General features: G+C 53.1%; 4 protein-coding genes across 4 annotated transcripts; 2 read left to right on the forward strand and 2 right to left on the reverse strand.

Annotated features, from left to right (window-relative positions):
• Window positions 1-12: 12 nt before the first annotated feature.
• FIBRA_06506 (uncharacterized protein) lies at window positions 13-270 on the reverse strand (the record flags this gene model as incomplete). Its single annotated transcript, XM_012328227.1, has 2 exons — window positions 13-42; window positions 103-270. 2 exons carry the CDS (start codon window positions 268-270, stop codon window positions 13-15), a joined length of 198 nt encoding a protein of 65 aa, XP_012183617.1.
• An 8,019-nt stretch (window positions 271-8,289) lies between these two features.
• FIBRA_06507 (uncharacterized protein) lies at window positions 8,290-9,601 on the reverse strand (the record flags this gene model as incomplete). Its single annotated transcript, XM_012328228.1, has 7 exons — window positions 8,290-8,499; window positions 8,555-8,855; window positions 8,917-8,970; window positions 9,025-9,228; window positions 9,280-9,354; window positions 9,411-9,452; window positions 9,516-9,601. 7 exons carry the CDS (start codon window positions 9,599-9,601, stop codon window positions 8,290-8,292), a joined length of 972 nt encoding a protein of 323 aa, XP_012183618.1.
• Window positions 9,602-13,971: 4,370 nt separating this feature from the next.
• Window positions 13,972-14,515, forward strand: FIBRA_06508 (uncharacterized protein; the record flags this gene model as incomplete). The annotated part of the gene is made up of 2 exons (XM_012328229.1): window positions 13,972-14,114; window positions 14,182-14,515. The coding sequence occupies 2 exons, from the start codon at window positions 13,972-13,974 to the stop codon at window positions 14,513-14,515; spliced, it is 477 nt and encodes a 158-aa protein (XP_012183619.1).
• Window positions 14,516-19,421: 4,906 nt separating this feature from the next.
• Window positions 19,422-20,212, forward strand: FIBRA_06509 (uncharacterized protein; the record flags this gene model as incomplete). Its single annotated transcript, XM_012328230.1, has 3 exons — window positions 19,422-19,533; window positions 19,589-19,868; window positions 19,930-20,212. The coding sequence occupies 3 exons, from the start codon at window positions 19,422-19,424 to the stop codon at window positions 20,210-20,212; spliced, it is 675 nt and encodes a 224-aa protein (XP_012183620.1).
• Between the last annotated feature and the right edge of the window lie 575 nt (window positions 20,213-20,787).

Consider the following 20,787-nt stretch of genomic DNA (forward strand, 5'->3'; position numbering starts at 1 on the left):
AAATGTGCCGCGTCATAGGAATATGCTATCGAGGACATGTTTCTGAGGAAGTAGAGAATATGTCAGCGGTGAAGGTGGAGAGGGAAGAGGTTGTGGACTTACGCGTTGGACAGGTGGTCCATGTCGATGGATGGGGTGAGGGGTGAATAGACGGGGAGGGATGTGCGGGATTTGGATGCGAGGATGAGGAGAGAATGGCGCAGATTTAAGAGCCACGGGCGAGAGGAGATTTCTTGGAGATGGGAAATAGAAGTACGACTTACAGGACATGAGGTCTTCGCAGCAGCACGACAGAAACGCTAGGCTGGCCGCGGAGTGTCGGTGAGATCTACTTGTCGCAGCCCCAGATCTGAGCTGCGACTATTGAGTCCGTGGCGATGGGTTCTGCGCAAAGCACGTGCAGGCGGACGAGGGGATCGAGAGGAACGAGCAGACCGTTCATGTGCACCTCGGCCGATCCGAGCTCTTCATTGACCCCGTATCTCCGATCAGGCGGTGCCGGGCGGATAATTGCTCCAGAAGCCCCAGCGAGCCTTGGTTGCCGCCAATTCATGATGTGGTCGCCGTAAGATGATAGTAAAGGAGCTCCTTGTTATTCACTGACCCGAATAACGCAAGGCCCTGCGACCCTAGAGCGCAGTCCCTCAAGGTCACACTAAAGTATGCTCATTCGACCGCTAGAAGCTACTCCTCTTCTTGGCCGCATGGAATGCAGTTATGGACACCTCCGACCAATGATTATCCTTCGTCCAGAGGTCGATGATTCGCAGTGGCGGACGAGATCATCGCATTGCGCTCAACGATCCGTGAGAGTTGGGCGGTGGGTGACGGAGAGGATCGCAGCATGAAGCGGAAGCGAATAAGCGTCCACCTGTTGTCTACAGTCTACCTGATTTCAGTGGCGCATCACGGAATATACAGGAGGGCTTCGAGGTTCCAGCTAGATATTCGAATTTCCACGCACGCACAGTCCCCAGTGTCCTGTGCTGTACTCGGAACACGTGTTAGGGCAGAAGGGGACGAATAGATACAAGGAGATCGCAGAGGCCGCCGGGACTTGCATTACCCGACAGACAGTGGCGTGTATTTGTGTATGTTTGTGCGTATTGACTCAGCATGCGGCCGTATTTCGATCGTGTTTCGCATTTTCCGCTCGAATTTCACCGCGATGCTCGACCTGTGCCACGTGGTTTCCGCCGGAGAGCTTGAAGTTGCTGCTCCTGCGCATTCCTCATCTCGACAAGGCTCCTTTGCTCTAGTCGCCGCTCTCGTCGCCTCCCTGAAATAGTGGTCGAATATTCCTCCACCATCGTCTTGCCTATAACTCCCACGAATCGAAGCTTCATTCCCCTTGCGTTACTCATGATGCATCAGCTCCGCTGACCACATATCATTGACGACAAACTACGGCGCATCATGAACGTGCGCCGGAATCGCCCTATGGGGCATCGTATTCCTCACCTCGCGTTCTCTCCTGCCTCGTCTGGGATGAAGTACGAGCGGTGCTGTGATGGCACTAGCACCTACTCGGGCGAACGTAGATTTTCCATCCGGGCGTTCGAATCAGGCGTGTGTGGCCGATACTTATCCCCGGTGAGAATCGATATGAATGAAGACGAGAAACTGTGTCATTCGATGAGAAAAACTGAGATAGACCGAATTGGCACGAATTACATAATTCAGCTTTCTTCGCGCGTTTTCAAGGCAATCCATTGAGTGGCCCAGTTTATTGATTTAATTAATGTCACCTTCCACTGAGATTTATCACTGGCCTATTTCTCCACGAAGATGTCCGGAGGTGAGCACGTGAGTCCGAGGCAGGGCGGACGTAGGATGCGGGCGTGGAGCGTCATCATGCATCGGGCGTTTGTCATGTATTGTGTATGTCCGGGGGGGTGGGGCCCCGAAAATGCTGGAACGCAGATCCCACACCGCTCCGTTAGGTGTTCCATCGCCCTCTGTAAGCTTGTATAACTGTATGCTTTTTACTAACACGTCCGCCGTTCACTTGGCTGCGCCAGATCCGACAGATCCGACAAATGTCCCGCTCAACTGCCACTGCCCTTTGCTTCCGACCAAGCGGAAGGGTGCACCTGCCCCACAGATAGCAAAAACAGTTGCGCACGCTCGGAGCGCGCCACTTGGGGTTGTATCTGGCATTCGAACAGCGACGTGCACGCGCAACACCCGTCGAATTCGCTGTCCATGGAGCGCAGTGCCACATGTCCGACCGGGCCTGCTGCGTACGCCCGTATTTTCGGGTGTTCCGAGTCGATGTCACGGCTACGCGCTCGCTCACCCGCCCCCCATTCACGGAGTGGAATGTATCGAACGCTGCCGTATAGAGTCAGACGTATATATTTTTGCAGAAACACATGCGGACAATCGACCGAAACTGACATGCACCCAGGCGCCACTACTGAGTACTGAGTGCTGAGAATCTCCGGCGGCAAGTTTGACAATGGTGCACTGTCTAGGAGAGGGCCCGTAACGAGGATTCTCTGCTCCCATGAAGCGCGCATGATGTCGCAGAGTCCGGAGAGGTGCGAACGCGGGCGCTGATTTTATCATGATGAAGCTGTCCGCAGCAGACGCGATCTGAAGGCCGGCGGCGATGGATGATTCATGCACGACACGAGGAGCTTGCGCGCACTGTGCGTCGTCCCGTGCGGGATGGCCAGAATGAACGAACGGGGCAGTGTAGTCGAACAGGAACGCGGATCGTCGGGGTGCATAAGTAAATTAAATTTTGTAGACTTCGAAGCACATACGAGTGGTTGTCCCAGTCCTCTGCGGAGATGAGTGAAATGGCCAGGGTCGTCTGTGCGACCGTGGCAGAAACGAGTCTCTTTTTCCGGGGTAGAACTAGAGTTGCAGCGTTCCTGCTCAAGTCATCCACGCGGCAGCTCATGTAGAGCACGGTAGGAGCCTTCCCGCGTTCTAGCATATACAGCTCGGGTCGAAGGCGAGAGCTAGGCAGATAACGATCGTCGTGGCCCCCTGTCAAGCAAGAATCTGTGGATGCTTGCAGAATTTTCTGAGTACTCAGATCAATATGATGGAGTGGAGTATGCACATCGGGCCCGAACTATATGCCCGAACGTTACGGCTAGCCGAGGAGTCGTCGTGGTAACGTGGAAAGGGAGTAAATCATAAGCAGCCGCTGAGACGCTCTGTAGTGGAGGTAGGGAAGGGAGTGGAGATAAGGATGGGGAAGCTGCGTGTAGGGAACGGAAGTGGGACAGAAGTAAGAGGATGTATCAGTTTCCTGTGTCACATCTTGGCCTCTTCGGAACTGAATACAGTCCATTTCGTATTTCCCTGAAGGGGATCGTGGATTCTTCTTGGCTTCAACGTCGAATGGAATCAGCAAGAGGAAAAGTATGAAACGGCGGTCATGAGGTGCAGATCCGAGCGGGTGTTACTGGAACACATAAACCACTCTCCATCTCTCCATACCTATGTGTCAGCTCGTTGCTCATGTTCACATGGAACTATTTCAATTTCTCGTGGGAGCGTCGTGAGTGCGATAGCGAATATTCTTGATTGATAGAGCGTCGCCATTCGACGCCAACAAAATCTGCTCATAAAAATGAGTGGTCCATGGCTGACGAGATGATACTTTGGCAGGATTGCTGATAGCATGCTACTAGGAATAGTCGCTTTGCGGATACCTGGACCGTATGGGCGAGGGGTGAAAATTGTGCCCTCGAAATAGAATAGCAGGTTAGGCTGTTGTTTGGCCAGCTACGCGGATAAGTAAGTAAATTATTATCTCCCACGTTCGAGTTCAACTCCAACCTCGTTTGGCCAACACCTATTGCTCGGCAAGTCCCGACCGCGGTCAGTTTGGCGCTTATGCGTCGCGGCAGCCTCCACTTCGATTTTCTCTCTTCAGCTCGTGGCAGCTGATTCATTTTGACATGTTACATCTCCGCATGCTATGCGAAAGCTTATGCGGCATAGTGATTCATATGGTTTCCGGTAGATGCTCGCGTATCAAACGACGAACTGCCTAATACTCCTGCTGCAAGTGAATACAACGTTCGCCATATGTGGCCGAAAGACGCTCTTGATCACGCTGTAATCCTGTTTGGCTGCCTCGTGTATCTCGCACGTCTGCGGAACTTCTGATATTAAGCAACTCTGTGTATCAAGGAGTGCACTCGCGGCTCGCTGGTAAGTTATGAACTATTTCCGCAGACAGTACCCACCTCTGGATCTCTGTTTCTTTTATGAGCGCTTCCAGCGCGTTATGGCGTGCTGCCAGTACTTTATCGCCGCTGCCAGGGAAGCATCTGACTGAAGGCGACCAACTGTGCTCATCAGCGCAGATAATCAGATAGCATTCTATCATGGAGACGCACGTACGTATAGAAGAGACCACCCCACTTTCACTTCGGTGCACTGTGGACTGATGCCGAGTCCTCTGTTTATGTGACAAATACCGACAGCGAATGTAGACAGTGCCTTAGACTAGGCCTAGCGTGAAGAATGGCCAAATTGACAGGCGTTCCATCCACGATAATGTGTTTCTGTGCATTAAGCCAGACCAGGCGCACTCCATGCATGTCTCAATACGAGGATTACACAATGTTCCCCAAATTGTTTGCTTCTGTCAGAAATTGCCCTTAGAGTCAACTGATAGATGTTGACATCACGCTTATGCAATATCAAGGGCTGTCACTAACCACAATGTTGGGTGATGAAGACGGCACTCTTAGTGTAAATCTATACAGGGCGGGCTATCAGAAACGAGTAGTGTTCCCCGAGGCTTGTCTCTAATATCAAGAAATTTCAGTTAGAAGCCGAGAGACCAAAGCGAACTGCATCATACAGACGTGCCTGAGATTGGTCCACTTTGCACAGCGTTTAACATGCTGGGAATGTCATGTATGCGTACACTCTATTCCTGTGTCATGCGCCGTCAATGCATGTGTAACAGGTGTAGCTGTGAAACGATCTTACCTTGACCGGTCAATCTGGAACTGAATCCATGATTAATATAGCATCGGTAAGCCATTGCTATCCTTGACAGGTATCGTCTACTAATATCAGGTACAGTTTTATTTTTGTGTCCATCAGGATGGGATGCTTTCTCCATACACGCTGTATCTTCGGCGGAAGACTCGTGCGTCGACATTCAGAGCATGTTACACAACGTATTGGAAGGTTGAGTCCTTGAGGTGCCACTTTTTTCTAATATGTCAAACGGCGTTTGCGCAGCTTAGTAAACGCCCAAATTAACTTCTTCCTTATTATATGAAAGGCAGAGAGCGTACTAGAGAGTAGCTCAGCCCAGGTTTTACAAGGGCTCATCTCCGACGATCAAGGTCTCATGTGGGTGTTGTGCCCTCGAATGTGCTTGAGGGCACTTCAATGTCCAAATTTCGCCTAGTGCTGAACAAGGACGTCCTGTCTAACGAGAACCTACCCACACCACGCGCACGTCGCCCTCGTCATGTGGAGGTGCACGATGCCAGTGCGGTAGTTCGCCTTGGTTATGCACTGCCTTTATCCGTACACCGTGTGCTGTTTCGCATCGCTCGGCCAGCCGCTTTCGTCATTTGTGAAGTAGTTCACGACATGGTTTCTCAAAGTGGCGGCAGGCGTCCTTTGCGATGGGTCGTCGAGCTGCGAGTCACATACACTCCACTCCCAGATCTTCGTCAGTGGCATCAATCCATCTTTGGGACCACATAGGTCATCCGAGGTGTCCGCCGCTCGTTCATGTCCTCCATCCAGTATCAGGAGGCTTCCACATATCTGGGCACATAGTACACCGGAATGCCCGTGGTCGACAAGCACGCCTCCGTTTGGGACCTCCATCGTCTCAAAGGGCGCTGTGGTCATGTTCCAGCCCGGGCGTAGATACTTCCCATGTATTACGAGGCATGGGGTGGAATTCGACATATCGTTCAGTGGCCACTGTCTGGGGCTTAGTTACGACACTTCAAGTTTGACTGGCAGCTATCGACATCGCCCTTCCGGTCGTTGTCATTGCGTCCTTCAAATCGATGACAGATGGACGAAATACACTCCGGAGGGACGCGAGCGGGGTATCATTCACAAGTAGCGGATTCCCAGTGGTGGGGTGGGACGATATGTGAGAAAGGAGTCGCCAGAATCGCGGCAGCTGGTCTGGGGCGAGTGAATATCTTCGTATGTTGGTCTAGCAATCGGTTCAAGATCTCCACACTAGAAAAATCGGAAGGGTAAGAGTGTGGATAGTATCAGCAATAATAAATCATAGAAGCCCTTGTGGAGTAGTGTTCCACCCCGTAAAATGATATCCCGATCTAAGAGACGGGTCAGATTATGTCGGGTTTGTCTGTGGTAAATTCAGTTCCACGCCTACAAGACGAAGAGCGGGCATGCCAAACTCGAGGAGCGATACACCATCTTGGAGTGACGCCATGCAGTGGTCAATATTTTCACACATTGGATCATCTGATACGTGAGGGCGTCATGGGATTAGAGTTCAGACGAGAGATTTATCATCATGCACCTGATACATGTACTGGGCCTCCAATATTGAGGCATAGAGAATCGAAGGTATATCGACTTCCATCGTAGCATGTATGGATATTACCAGGGTCTGGGCGCGGAACGTTGGTATCGAGCACACCTCCATAATTGTGTATGTGGCGTGCAATTCTAAAAGTAAAATTTACAAATAACACTCAGGATCGTACACATGTAACGCACTTGCATGTAGAAATAACCAAAACCAGTCGGTCAAGTTCATGATGACTCGAGACAACTTGAAATGTCGTGAGAGACACCTCGATGGCCCTGAAAAGCATCATCATCTTAAACGGGAAGGAAGCTTGCCACGCTGGTCTACTATTTTGCTCGATGAACATTTTATCGGTTTCATTGAGGATACTCGGATAGGCGCGAGCACTTGCTCCATAAAATCTCTTCTCCTTGGAGAATACGCAGTTGGAAGCAGAAGGAAGCAGAAGGAAGCGCTCTATGCAAGACCAGCGTCAGCATGGCTCGCGGAGCAATGACCGGAAAACTCATACACGTTGTAATCCGCGAAGGATCGTCACTAATCAGGACATCAACGTCAATCGAGTACACGTTGCCCATCGTACTTCCATCCCGATCTACGCCAGTCCGCAGGGGAATTTGGTAGGCACTAATACCAAAATTAATTAACTGCATAAATCTCTTCGTGATGCCTATAGAACATAACTCCTCTGCGTCAAAATGGTGGATAGCGAGTCGATTTAAGTGATAAAGGTCGTCAATACTCATTCCGTGTGGATGAACAACGAGAAACGTACTCAAACTGATATCCTATATCCCCACAGCCAACTATCCTACCACTGTTGCTAGCACAGGACGTGCTCAAATATGGCGTTATGGTGGACAAAATGATGTCCGGAGCGAAAGGCCTTGAGTCTGCTGAACGAATTTATATTTAAGCCTTGAGGCATGACCATACTACGACGGAGATTTTCAGAAGGCAATGTTTTGGGCTGAGTGCCTGCGTGCAGAGCAACGGGATCCATCCGTGCGACATCGGAGCTGATAGACCGCCAAACCATCGCCACGGAAGCGGTACTTGGGGGAAGGATCACCAAAATATACGATAACAACAGAGCACTGTGCGCAGCGCTCCGTTGTTGTGATGTTTTTAAGCCCGCCAAAACACTTGCTGGGTGGCTGCGGGTGGATTCATAGAGTTGCACAATGAACAGAGAAAGGCTAACACACAGGTTTCATAGTCAGCTATTTATCAATGCGTAACATCTCACTTGGGTTCAGCTAGGCTCGTATATAGTTTTGCACAGCACATAGGTGCAGGGCAGAAGGAGGAGATATATGGCAGGCGTTGCATGTACTAGTAGTACAAGAGGGTCGAGGCGCACTACTGTAGCAGACGGCTGTGTCAGCTGATTCCAATTGGCGTCGTATACGTGACTTCGTCTCCCGTAATAATGAAATTTCCCAGTGAAAAGTGATGTGAATTCAAGTCAGAAACTGTGCCATTCAATGAGAAAAAAATGAAGTACACTAAATTTTCATGGATTACAAAAGGAATGCAAGCCATGCCTTTAGGCTTTACGAACGTAGATACAAAAGCTTGGACTTCGCGGACCTCCGTGGCTGAAAGGATCTGGATCGGGCTATCAAGCTGGAGCATCAGCCACATTGTCAGCCATCGACTGATGAACCTACCTAGTCTTCCCTTACAATAGTCCTTCTGGTGTCGAAGAAGAGAGTCGCGCCGAGTGAAACTATGCTTGCAAACCTCGCACGAGGTAGCAGATGTTTTCAAATGTACAGCACAGAGGTGTTTGGCGAGGTTAATCCCCCATAATGTTGTGACATTGCAATCATCGCTGCACCGACAAACCGCCCGCGTCCTCCCGCTCTCGTCTTGGTAGCAATCCATGGCATGGTTCGTTTTGAGGTGGTGGAAAATTGCGCCGTATGAAAAGTCAGTAAGGGGCGATCCGCAATTTTTCCATGGACAGTGGATGACTGATATGGTTTTTGCGACAGGAGACTGAGTTGATTGACCAAATATACTGCGGACATTAGTCGCAGTAGCGATGTCGCGAATCGCAAAGCCCTCGGAGTCCCCAGGATGCTCTACGTCCGTGTTCGAGATGAATTCGGCGCCGTAGTTTTCCCAGTAGACTCCGAACGAGGCAGAATCGTCATTGACGTGGATCGAATCTCCAAGGACTTGGCCATATTGGTCGCGCAGGTCGGGGAGTGAGGTCGAAACGGGACTTGGCTCGAAATTGTTGAAACCGGGGTTCACGTTGTAAACCATCACGTTCTTGGAATCCCAATGGAGGGGGAGGTCATCTTGCGGGCCGTCTTGCAGGAAGCTAGAGACAGACAAAACAGATTGGTAAAATATTAGGTATTGTTATAGAATATGATATTCACAAGGTGCAGGAGTCCGCGTCAAGCCCTGCGCCTACGTTTGTCGAGAAGAATTGTCTACACAACATATCAGCGATCTTGTTCGAAGGAAGTGAACAACATAGGACGCACTGTGCTGCCGAGGTACCTTGAGGACACACATACGTGGAACCATACCACTGGTCCACTTGCGCATCGCCCGGATTGTAAGGTGAATACTGAAGAGAGGAATCGTTGATATCTACATTGGCGTCACGGTTGGATGAGGCGGTCCATGAGCCTAATCCTCCATTCCCGCCTAGCTCGTTTGAAAACCCCACGGAAGTATAAGTGGGACTACAGAAGTACCGTCAATGGTTTTCAGGAAGACTGCACAACCATACGCACGAGTCATGTGCCCTCTCTGCCGGGGCATCATTCACGTATGCCACCAAGTTCGAGTCCGACGAAGTGAAAGCCGATCTTGATACAATTCAATATCAGACAGCACGGCAATCTGCAGCGAGAGGAGTACCCACCGTCCTTGTGACAGCATCCTTTGTGGAAAATCAGTTGTCGATCTTTGCGGTGTACAACGCATATGTGGTCAAAGACAATTAAATCAGACGGCCAAGAGAATTCACCTCGGATTAATGGATAAAGAAGGACGGAATCCAAATGGCTGGTTGACATAGTCGTTGTGGATTTGGAATTCTTGGGGTGCGTCCATTTGAGAATGAGCAAGCGAGTACAGTGATATCGCTAGATGTATCCTGTTACATTATTAGCATCGATATCGTCGTCACTTGAGTGGGGAGCTCACCTGGTATTAAAGATATCAGGGGGAGGATGCGGTCGTTGGATATCTCGCTGCCGAATCCACAGGCTTTATAGGCTGACTATACGTGTGGACGTGCGCATATCTTGAGACGTGTGTCCTCGGAGAATCGCGGTTCTGGGCAGTATTCCAAAGCGAGGTATGTGTGTGGGCACATAGCGCAGGGTAGAGGGACATAGTCCACTCTGTGCGGATAAAGACGCAGAATTTTGTTCGGAAGCGGAGAGAATTGTGAACATGCACACGTCTAAGGCAGCCCACAGATGCAGAGCACACGCGATGCTGACAGTAAGTGTATCTCTATGGTCCACTGATGAAGGGACGAGCAAGGGATGAAGCAAGAGGGATGAGGAAATGAGAGACGTGGCGCGACGTGCAGTGCGCTCGTGCGGGCTAGTCCACACAGAAGACCGTGAACATGACGACAGCGCTTTCGTAGGCCGCAATGATGGTATGGGGGAAGATACTCGCAACTACGAGCCCACACAACAGGCATCGAGACACAATTTTTGACATATTGTTCAACCTTGCGGCTGCGCGTCAGCTGGCTGGAATGATATATGAGATCCAAGACGACTTGCCGGAGGGAACGAGTGACCCAGGAGTCGGCCCACCCAGTGGACCCGCAGCAGGAGCGATGAGGGTTCTCGATTAGGCAGTGGGGTCGAAGACACATGCGGACACATGGTAAGGAGCGGGATGAAAGGTCGAGTTGCATGTGATTGGAAGGCTGGAGACGTAATTTATTGGACCTCCCTTGCTCAGTCTTGGAGGTTAAGGAGAGCGTGGCGTGGACCTGTTTTTGCCGTTGAGTAAGCGGAACCACCGGCGGCGCTTCATGCACAACGAAGAGCTAACGGGTCAGATACGGAAAGACGAGGGAAAAGTCGGACAGAGCTTCCGGTTAAATCTTGGGAGCACATCAGGTACGAGTCATAGCATTGGGACGGAGTCCGCACTGGCGGCGAAAGGCGCTAATGACACCTTATCAAAAATCAAGAGTCTTCAAAACCTGCACGTCTGGAGGAGCTGCTCGATCGGCGAGGAGATTTGATGGGGAGGGTTATAGAGGAGGGGAGAGCGAGCGGAGGGGGTAGAGGAAAGATCGAAGCAACATACACTGGTATATTATGGCAGGCGTGTAGCGCTCTGACCACAGTATTTCACAGCTTGAGATAACGGTGGTCAACATGCTAGTGGTGTTATCCGGAGCTAAGGTTGCATTGCATTTAACCATGCCCGTATAGAAATATACTTGTTGCCGTCAATCCCCTCACCAGCCTCCCCTCCTGGAGCATTGGAAAAGCAGACACTAATGCGAATGTCTCAAACAAAAGCGAACGCTGAGCTATACGCGGCAAGTACTTCAGTGTGTGAGCTACGGCAAGATGCCAGATGCCATCGCTCACGGGACGTCGCGCTCACGGCCACCTTTGTTCCGGGACCGCACAAAACCACTCACCGTTCCTAGCTCATCTCCGTCACCATCGCTTTCGCTGTTCGCCGGCCTGCAAGTCAATTGGGGTGAGATCGCTTTTGGAAAGAAAGAAAAAAGGAAATATTTACGCAACGGGATAGAATTTGCTTGACTCTCTTTCGCTTTGAAAGCTACCGTATACTTTTGTTCTGTGGAACGACTCAGTCGCCTGTTGGAGAGACAACGACAATTTTCTTCTCCAGTAAGACAGACCTCAGAACAGAGATTTTTAGAGAAGGGTCTTGCAGCCGCCGCCGCCGCAGTGCCGCTATCACCTCTGCGCTAACGCGCTCGTCGCGTTCTGTCGTGCTGACGTACGCGCGACTATTTTCCCACGAGTGGAAGACCTTCCGAATATATCTCCTCAAGCCTAGTACTTGTGACTTGTCGCTTATGATCTTCACTGGCTGCAGCTGGACGCCAATACAATTGAATTCTGATCGCACTAGTCTACCTGACTGCACATAGTGGAACGAATGTCAACGATCTTGCTGGACTCATGAAAAGACAACCTGCGCCTCGAGAGGCGTGGAATCTTTAGCAAGACGATGTTCGGAAGACGTCCAATTACAGGTTCGTTCGCAAGTGAAATTTTCCGTATCGATGAACGAGTTTACCGTATGAGGTATCTGAGCTTGTCAATATCCTTGCAGAGGTCGCTTTTGCTAAGGGTGCCGCGACTCGCATATTGCCGGAGAATTGTTACAGGCAGCTGGAGGCCGCTATCGAGTGCCGGTGGGTTCTTTTCTTCGTCTTCTGTTCGATGGCGTCTCAGGGAGGGGGCAGATAAGGTCCATGCATTTAGCCGTAATGAAGCTGGGTTGCCAAGATGCTCAATTCGCCGAATGAATAGTCTGTTCAAATTTCCCCTCGCCTCTCATCACCTATCAGGGTCGTCAGGCTACGCTTCTCAATACAGAAGCATCTCTCTCCCGGTTTCCAGCTGATACTTGAAGCGAGCGCATTGGACAGGCATTCAATACCGAATGCCTTGGATCGGGTAGCCTCCTCTACAAAGGCTGCCATATTCGGTGTATTTGGTGTTTATGGTACGTCAGGGATTTGATATGCCGTATATACACCTTGCTGAACGGTCGCATTGCAATCATGGGCGCTGAGATATCACCATACCTCCGAGGCCGATATCTGGGTGTATGTCCCGTTGGGAATACGTCGTCTCCGTGCGCCGAGCTGCTGCCACAATCGTTCACGAGGCTGATGTCCCATATCCCCCCAGCCCGCTTATACGGTGACCCGTCGCCCGCTGCGCTCGTGTAGATATACATCGCGTGTTCGTCTTGCAGGTGCTTACGGGAGCACATCGTCATTGTCTCTCCACACGTGATGACCTGCAGGCACAGGTAATCGATCAACGGCAGTGCAGGTATCTTACTCGCGGCCGCATTTGTTCTGAACTCTAAAAGGCTCTCACTCAAATTTCGGACCAAGTGTGCGGTGAACGTGTTTGATCCGCTGCCACACGCTTACATATATCTTTGCTGGGCGTGTCTGCAGGTCAAAGAAGATGAGCTTGAATGGTACTGATACATAATTTGAACAGAATTTCTGACTTTTGAGTCACTTCGGACTCTATGAGGCGTAGAGTTTATTGCACAGATGCATTCACATATTCATTCACTAGTTGTACCTTGTCCCGAAGATGATATCCGGTGTTATCGATGAGTGGAGCTCACAGGTGTGGTGGCATGAAGACGTTGGAGAGACATACATTCGCGGCCAACACCGGTTGGGCGGTCCGCCAGCTTGCGATATGGACGACGTTCCGCGTCACAAGTGGGCAACTTCGCCGACGGCTTGCATCTCCGTGCCCTGCTTCGGAACGGGATGCTCTACTGTTTGTTCGCAAGTTGTGGAGTCTTCGCATCGATGGGGCGTCAATTGACCAGCTGACTGCTCTGTATGGTCGCGATATCATTATCAATTCGTGGGTATGCCGCATCATGGACGTGTTGCACTCAGACTGATGGCTCAAAGTAAGATGACGGCATACTGCGCCAAGCGCTATGCAATCAGGAGGACGGCGTTTCTCCGTGCCAGGGCTCACGGAGTACTGATGCAGCATCGACGAAACGACATGCCTCAGGCACGTTGCCTCGCTTATTGTCTACTTTGCGACTCAATGTGCGACCCCGGATCAGAGGCGATGCGGAAGCCTCTCGCCATCGGCTGACGAGCTGCGCCAGCCCGGAGATGCTGATATCGTCGAGGGCACGCGCCGACGGATCACGATAGCCAATCTGGTGTGCGATGATCTCACAGATCCCTAGTGAGAACCCTCGGGCATGCGGTTGCATGAATCTTTCCCTGCCATGCCTCCCACGCACTCGGGAACCGGGGCGAGTGGCTCTTAGGTGGCGTTGGTATGCCGCTCCGAGACCGTGTGCCATGCACGGTCTCTCTCCGCCCTGCGCGCGATATGACGAACTAGCTGTATATGCTCAGTGCTTCCCGCGCGACTGGGCAGGGGTGGATAGTTTGATTATATGCCATGGCGGCAGATGGAACGTGTTATGCTATGTGCAGGCAGCTGCAAGTGTATAAATACGACATATGGATTCTGAGGTCTAAGGACTCACTGTGACAACGGAGCTCCTATCTCTGCGAAGCAATCTTTCTCTAGCATATCGCTGGTCTCCTTGCATCTTTCTCATCACATTTGGTGAGATGATGGTCGATATTGGCCAGCCTCGGAGTACTCATTATCAATTATCCAGTCACTTGATACCCGCACAAGACCGCTATTCTATCCCTCCCCTACTATTCGATGGCCCACTACTACTCTCATGCACACTACGACACACATGCACACGCAAACCCCTATGTATATGGCCGGAACCAGACTAATACCCACAACAATGATCATGCTTACACTCAAGCTGATACCCGCGATTTCATCGTCGCCACGGAGTGAGCCTTGGATCGCTTTCGCTTACAACACTCGTTTTTATACTAATTTCCTCACTTCACTTTTTAGACCCACACAATGCACTCACACGCCCTGCCTCTGGGGAAACGGAACGTGCCGCATCGCGTTAGACGACCTTTCGCCGTCCGGGCTCACGCGCCACCTCAAGGCGTTCCACTTCAACACGGGCGCGAACCAGTGGGACAACAAGCGCCGTGGAATGTGTGCGTGGGGTTCGCACTGCGACGCCCAGGAGATGAACTTTGAGAGCTTCGGGAAGCATATCGCCGCGGTGCACCTTCGTAGCACCGCGCAGCGTTGCCCGCGGTGTGGGCGCGGGTTCGCACGCGGGGACACGCTCACGCGCCATATGCTCGAGAACTGTCCATATGCGGACGAGTGACCACAGAGGCGGGCAGAAGGTTGAAGGTACTCGGGCACGTGCCGAGATCATTATGGAGCTGATGTAGCAGCAGCATTTGAATTATTTCTCCCTCTTGAGGCCATTATGATTGTACTTGCTGAACCGTATCAGAGAAGCCTAACCGTGTATCGTGGATGTTCCTGATGGCAGCGGTCTTCGAGGCCCATTATGAATTGTGGAAGTCTAGAAGACAATTGACGTCATCATCATAGTAGGAGTTCGACGTTCGACGGTCTCATCCAGATCGTGCAAAGAGCGGGGTTTAACGACCGCATATCGTTCTCGGCGAAAGGGAGGCCGAGATTGTCGGAGGTGCCCTTGGTCATGAAATCCTCCGGCTGGACGAGGTTTCCAAGTAGAGATACTTTGAATACCGACAAGAGGACAGCGAAATTCGATGCTAGTGATTATGTATGCCGAGCCAATATGCACTGTGACTACGTACCTGTATCGAATGTTCTCTACACTCCAGTAAAAGCAGTCTCGATAAAGTGCAGAGGTATTCTGGTAGCGTTGGCACACCATACGTAACATGACCAAGAGCCGGCTACTGCCGAAATTTCTTTTGGCGCATGCCGTCCAATAGCAACCACGATATTTGATGTCGTTGGTCAGTTTCGGCGTCTCTGAGAACAGGCGCTTGTGCAGGGACGCTGGCCCGCGAATCAGGAAGTGTCAGCCAGCCAGTCGCCCGCGTCCACAATTATTCAGGTACATTGCAGGGCCCACCGCTGGAAGTTTGAATAGTGTTAAAATGAACAAGTTGAGGCGAAGATTTCTCTCTTTCACCTGCAAACCCATGCTGGAGATCGAGTGGGAGGTTGACCTACAATCGCTGAAAAGTCAGGAAATATCCACTCGGCGTTCTTTCCATCCGAGGGTCGTCCAACGATTCAAACTAGCTGTAATGCATTCGGCATTGAGACAAGACTGCGAGATACTGGTATAAAGCTATCGAATTAGAAAAAGGTATTGGGATTTGACTCACATGCCACGCAGGATGTAAGGAATCAACATCTGGCAACATTCGGGCCTGTCCAACAGAAATGGGCTCTCCTCTCGCCTGGAAAAACGAAATGGTGAGCTAAGCGCAGCTGATGCAGGAATAGGAGCGGAAGAACGGAATGCAATCATCAAAAATGTAATAATAAAATTAGATGAAAAAAGCCAATAAAGGACAAGCTACGCACGGAAAAACTCAAAAACTCTACTCGGTCATGGCCAGTGGGAGTTTGGAGCATTAAAGGACCTCGCCAATGAGTAGCATTGGGGTCGGCCAGGGCCATCCGCCCAACTTCCACGCGTGACATCCCCTCCGTACTGCGAGATACGGTACTTGCCAGCAAAATACGGGTGTCGACAGCCCGATGCGTTGCCATGACATTGACTCGCGTATCATGGATTTGCTAGGGTCATAGGTCTGAGCCCTGGTACACGATAAAGGGAGAGAACGGATAGTCGGTATGCAGGAGTGCAGTGGACCTAAGAGTTCATTGCACGATGGCCAGACCAACAGGACGATAAGGCAGATGGGAAGAGGCAAGCTACCGATCCTGCATTTCTCTCGTTCTTCTCCTCGTTGTCCTCTCCGTCGTTCGTAAATTACGGAAACCGGCCAGGAAAAAATGAAGAGATCTCACATGCTATAGGAAAGATGATGCGGGCAGTCGAAGGAGATGTTGATAAGCGAGCATGGCGCCAAGACGCACCAGGGGGATACTTTCAACCCCCCCGCGAATCGCAAAAGACAGGATATGGGTCTGAGTTACTGGATCCTTCGGAGGTGGAGATGGCGATACGGTGATGAAGAGTGGATGCATAATCAAAGGGGGAACAAACCCACACTCGGGTGGGAACGGGTTGCGGACTTTGGCTCGCTGGTTCTATGTAGCACACTGACTGCATCATTTGATTCTGCATCTCCCCCATTTTACGTACAGCCTCGCGCAAATAGCGAGGACGCCACTGCCGAGTCGTTCCCCTTCTCCTTCCCAAAGCGGCGCCACTTCCGAGTCGCTTTTGTTCTCCTTTCCCCCTTCGCTTAGCCCTTGAGAACGTCCGGTAAGGAGGAGTCTTCGGTGCGGAGGGCGAGTGGCCGCGTGCACATGCGTGCCAGCCCAGAAGACGATGCTCCGGCCGCGGTGCATGCGAATGCGATGGACAAGACGACGAAGAACGAGTAGAGTTCGCCTTGGCCGTCGCCACAGATGCTGCGGTGAGTCGCGCTATCCAGTAAAAAACGGGGGAATGACGAATCCTGGCGGACAAAATACGCAGGACGGGTACCACGATGTCACGAAATGGGGAAGAAATGATGTGACGTGGAGCCCACGAGACCGAAACGACGCAAAAGAATCGGGCACAAAGAGGACCGAGGCAGAAACCCTGGAATAGAAAGGCGAGCCAGGAGGATATATTCTTTACTTCCTGGACACCAGACGGCGGGGGATAGCGTTTAAATCGGGCGAACGTCGGGAAATCCGTGCAGGGCCGCGAGGGAGGAGGCACGGATGACCGGGACTGGACTAGGCCCGCTCGTCTGCTTGCAGACACACTAGCTGGAGAGTAGTTCTCCAGGTGGTGGGGCCTGGCTGCACAGGCCCGCCCAGAGCCACGGCCAGGATAGCACGAAGCGAGAAATGCACCAAAATGCAAATAGCGACATGCGGGCGGTGCTTCTAGGACCGGCGAGGGGTGCAAGATATGCAGGCGGCTCGTTCCGCCGCCGCAGATATGCAGAGGGCGATTCTCGTTCCCTTTCCAGGGCATGGCCTCTGCTCGCTCCCTGAGCTCCGTTTCTCGGAGTATACTACAAAGAATAAATGGAACCAGCGCACGGCCCTGTGTGCTTGTCCGAGGAATGCGCGAAGGAGCGGAGAGAGGCTGGCCCGGCCGTCCTACCAGCGCGCGGTAGCATCCCTCCCAGTCATAATCATTCGCTGCACACACAACGAGCACCATAGCTGCGCGCGCACACCACCGCCGGCAGGCCAGTAAGGCACACAGCCGTAGCTACCGGGCGCGACGGTTGGGCGCCCGGGCGGGCTCCTGACAGCGTCAGTGATGGCTCTCGTAGCTCTATTGACGTCCTAATATAGTGACCCTCCCGTGCTGACAGCGCACACTTGGGCATCTGCGCAATGTGCTCAGGCGGAATGCAGCGGTCGGGTGCAGTTACGCCCAGTACGCGGCCCTGTTTTTTGTTGACTGGAAGGCTGATGCGGGATGGTGTGCCGGCCGGCTCGCCAGGGGAGTGAGTGGAAAGGCTTCTTTTCCCCGTGAGCGCGCAGCCTTGCGGACGGAATGAGAAAGCGGCGGTGAGGACACGAGACGGGGTCTTCCATCAACCAAAATCGTACGTTGTGCGATCTGTGCGGGAACGCCGATGCACCTCTTTGAAGACACCGACCGTGCTGGAATGCGTTATCCGTGTATGTGTTCGACGCCGTGCGCCAAGACGTGTGCGGTGAGGCAAGGCAGAGCGGAGCGCACCGCGCGCTATGGACACGGTATCTTTCTCCTGGAACGCGCCGTGGAGTCTGTGCGGAGAAAGATAAAAAATTGGCATGTTCCGGGCAGACGAAGACGAACAGAGGCTCCTGATGCGAAGTCAGGCATGGCCAGGTGACGACGCGGACACGGACGACATATTGAATGACGAGATTACTGACGCACATAGACGTTTCCCAGTGTCCAAGGGATCCCGGGAACAGTATGCCCCTACCGCAGATTGCCTGTCTGGCATCATGTAGAACGCGAGATGCCGCAGCGCGCGCTGCATGCGCGTCAGAGCTGGAGCAAACCTAGATCAAACACGCATCAGAGGTGGACGAGGTGCGCTCCCGGACGCACGTACGCTCGTGAGCGGCGCGCCCTGACGAGTCGACAATCAGGCGCTGGGGATGTTCCTCACGCCGCGACGTACAGGCCGTGGAATGTCCACCGGGAAATTATTCGCGGTACGATTTTCGCGGAGAACACAAGTAAAGACACGAGGCTCGCAAGATATGTCGCTCGGGAAGTGTTGGGACCCGCGGTGGGACAGCAAGCGAAGGCTGGATAGCGCAGTGATATTGCAGTGACGGTGGCAGTTGTATTTTCCACAACATGGCGAAGACAAGCGCGTGCAAGGGCGAGATTTCTCCAGGATACGAGGAGCAGCGTGACGCGGTGCGCGCCTGTAACCTTGGGTCGTAGGACGACTGGACTACGCACTCTTTGTCTTGGACGATCATTCGAACTTACCGAGGCGGAGTCCAAACCTGTGCTTTACGTAATCTGCTACCACGTGCGCCAACGCGATTTGTGCAGGCGTCGTGCGGCCGCGTCCTCTATCTTGCCCTAGACTCCCATCGAACAGAACGCCACCACCATGTCGTCTCGTGTGCAGTTGGAGCGCATGTGCTGGATGCGGAGCGCGAAGACTGGTAAATGTGGATGACTCTCACACAGGCGCGACCCTATGCTGATGGCAGCCAGAATGTCGCGGCAGAATTTGGAGCGTGCGCTGGCAGTGGTGGTAGATGGCAGGGCTGGGATTGGGCTGGAGGATCACCGCCCGAGGATGGAGAGGGGAGGTGCGGGGATTCGTGCCCTCGCCGGGCGCCAGATGGCAGTGATGGTGTGGGTTCCCCGCAAACACGACAGTGTAATCTGGAGCGCGGTCCGCAGCGGTCGTACTTCGGTGCAACTGGGCGCACGCTCCTGACATTGCTCAGCGCCGGGTGCCCTCGTATCTACGCCAATCTACCCAGCGTCCCGCCCAGTCGCATTCCTCTGGATTGGCCAGTGCCGGCGGTCCGCTGTGCTGGGCAGGGTTCAGTGTTGATCATGCGTGCGTCCGAGAGAAGATCTGAATGGGTTTCTCTGCGGCCGAGATTCTGGGATGGCTTCCGATATCTTCTACACGGGCGGTTTGTTCGCCGCACGGCGTCCGCGAACGGAGGCAGTTGTGGAGAAGGAGGAGGAGGAGGAAGAGGAGGAGGAGGAGGATGGCGGTGAGTGGCGTAGTGAATTCACATTATCGATCGTGTTTGTCCGTTGATTTCGCAGTGGGTGGCCGGCCCATCTCCGGCATCGCGGATCACTGGATCGCCCGCCGTCGGGACGAGCGACGCCCCGCGCCCCCTCCTCGCCCACCGGCAATGCTCGCGCTCCCGACATCCGGTGGGCGCTTCGAGTCTTTTCAGGCGCCGCCTCGGGACTTCGCCGCCACCTCCGCTCGCGGGAGCAGGCCGCCCCCGCGCAGCTACATCCTCCGCGCGCGCCCCTGGATGAATTCGGACGGGATTTTCTGTCGCCGACTCCGCGGCCAGACGCGGATCGCCCCCTTGTGGCCGCGCCCTTGCCACTCCCACCCGGGCGGCATCCAAACAAGCATCGCCCACATCCAGATCTCCCCAGCTCCGCTATCAGATTCTAATGAATGCGCTCATCTCGGAGTTCTACCGCCTGATATTCACTAATCCAAGATCTCCCCCTCCCCGGCACTTCGGTCCATTCTCCGCCCCGCGCGACCTCACCGCCAACGTCTCGCGCGGCGCTTGCAATCTCACGCTCTGCAGCGGCGAAGCCCCGAGGTCTTCAGCGAACTTTGCAGTTGACAAAGCCCTTGCCAAGTCGAGATCATTCATGCTTGCAAAGCACGCCCTTGCGACGCAAAAAGTCGTCGCCTGAAAGCATAATCTGACAAGTTGTTTATAATGCAAATAACCACTATTACAATGCGATCGGCTGGCAGTAAGTATGGAGACTGTCTGGGTATTCGACCATGCCGGAATTAGAGCACATATGAAACCACTCCCCCACCACAATCTTGCGCACAGGCGCATGCTACTCTGCCGCGAACTGGCACGACTCGCGCACATGGCGATCGAGGGCGTCGCTCCTGCAGAATTTTTTCTCGCAGCGCGGACAGAACAGCGCGGTGCTGCGCAGGTGCACCGTCGCGACGTGCTTCGCAAAGTTCTCGTAGAACATCTCCATCCCGCATCGCAGCCCGTCCGCGGTCCACTCGCACGCTCCGCGCGTCCGTCCGTTCCACGCGTCCAGCACCGGGTAGAAGTGGAACTCCCGAATGTGCCGCCCGATTCCCCCCACCGAGTGCTCCCCCAGCGGGAACCGGCACGCACCACCCCAGCAGCACCCCATGTTCTCCGGTGCGGGCGACGAGAACGACGACGACGGCGAGCCGGACACCGACCCGGCGGGCGTCGAGTTGCCCGACCCTGGCGAGCGCCGGCCAGGCGAGC

The sequence above is a fragment of the Fibroporia radiculosa genome, assembly GCF_000313525.1.
Source record: "Fibroporia radiculosa TFFH 294 genomic supercontigs, scaffold7739, whole genome shotgun sequence".
Classification (NCBI taxonomy): domain Eukaryota; kingdom Fungi; phylum Basidiomycota; class Agaricomycetes; order Polyporales; family Fibroporiaceae; genus Fibroporia; species Fibroporia radiculosa.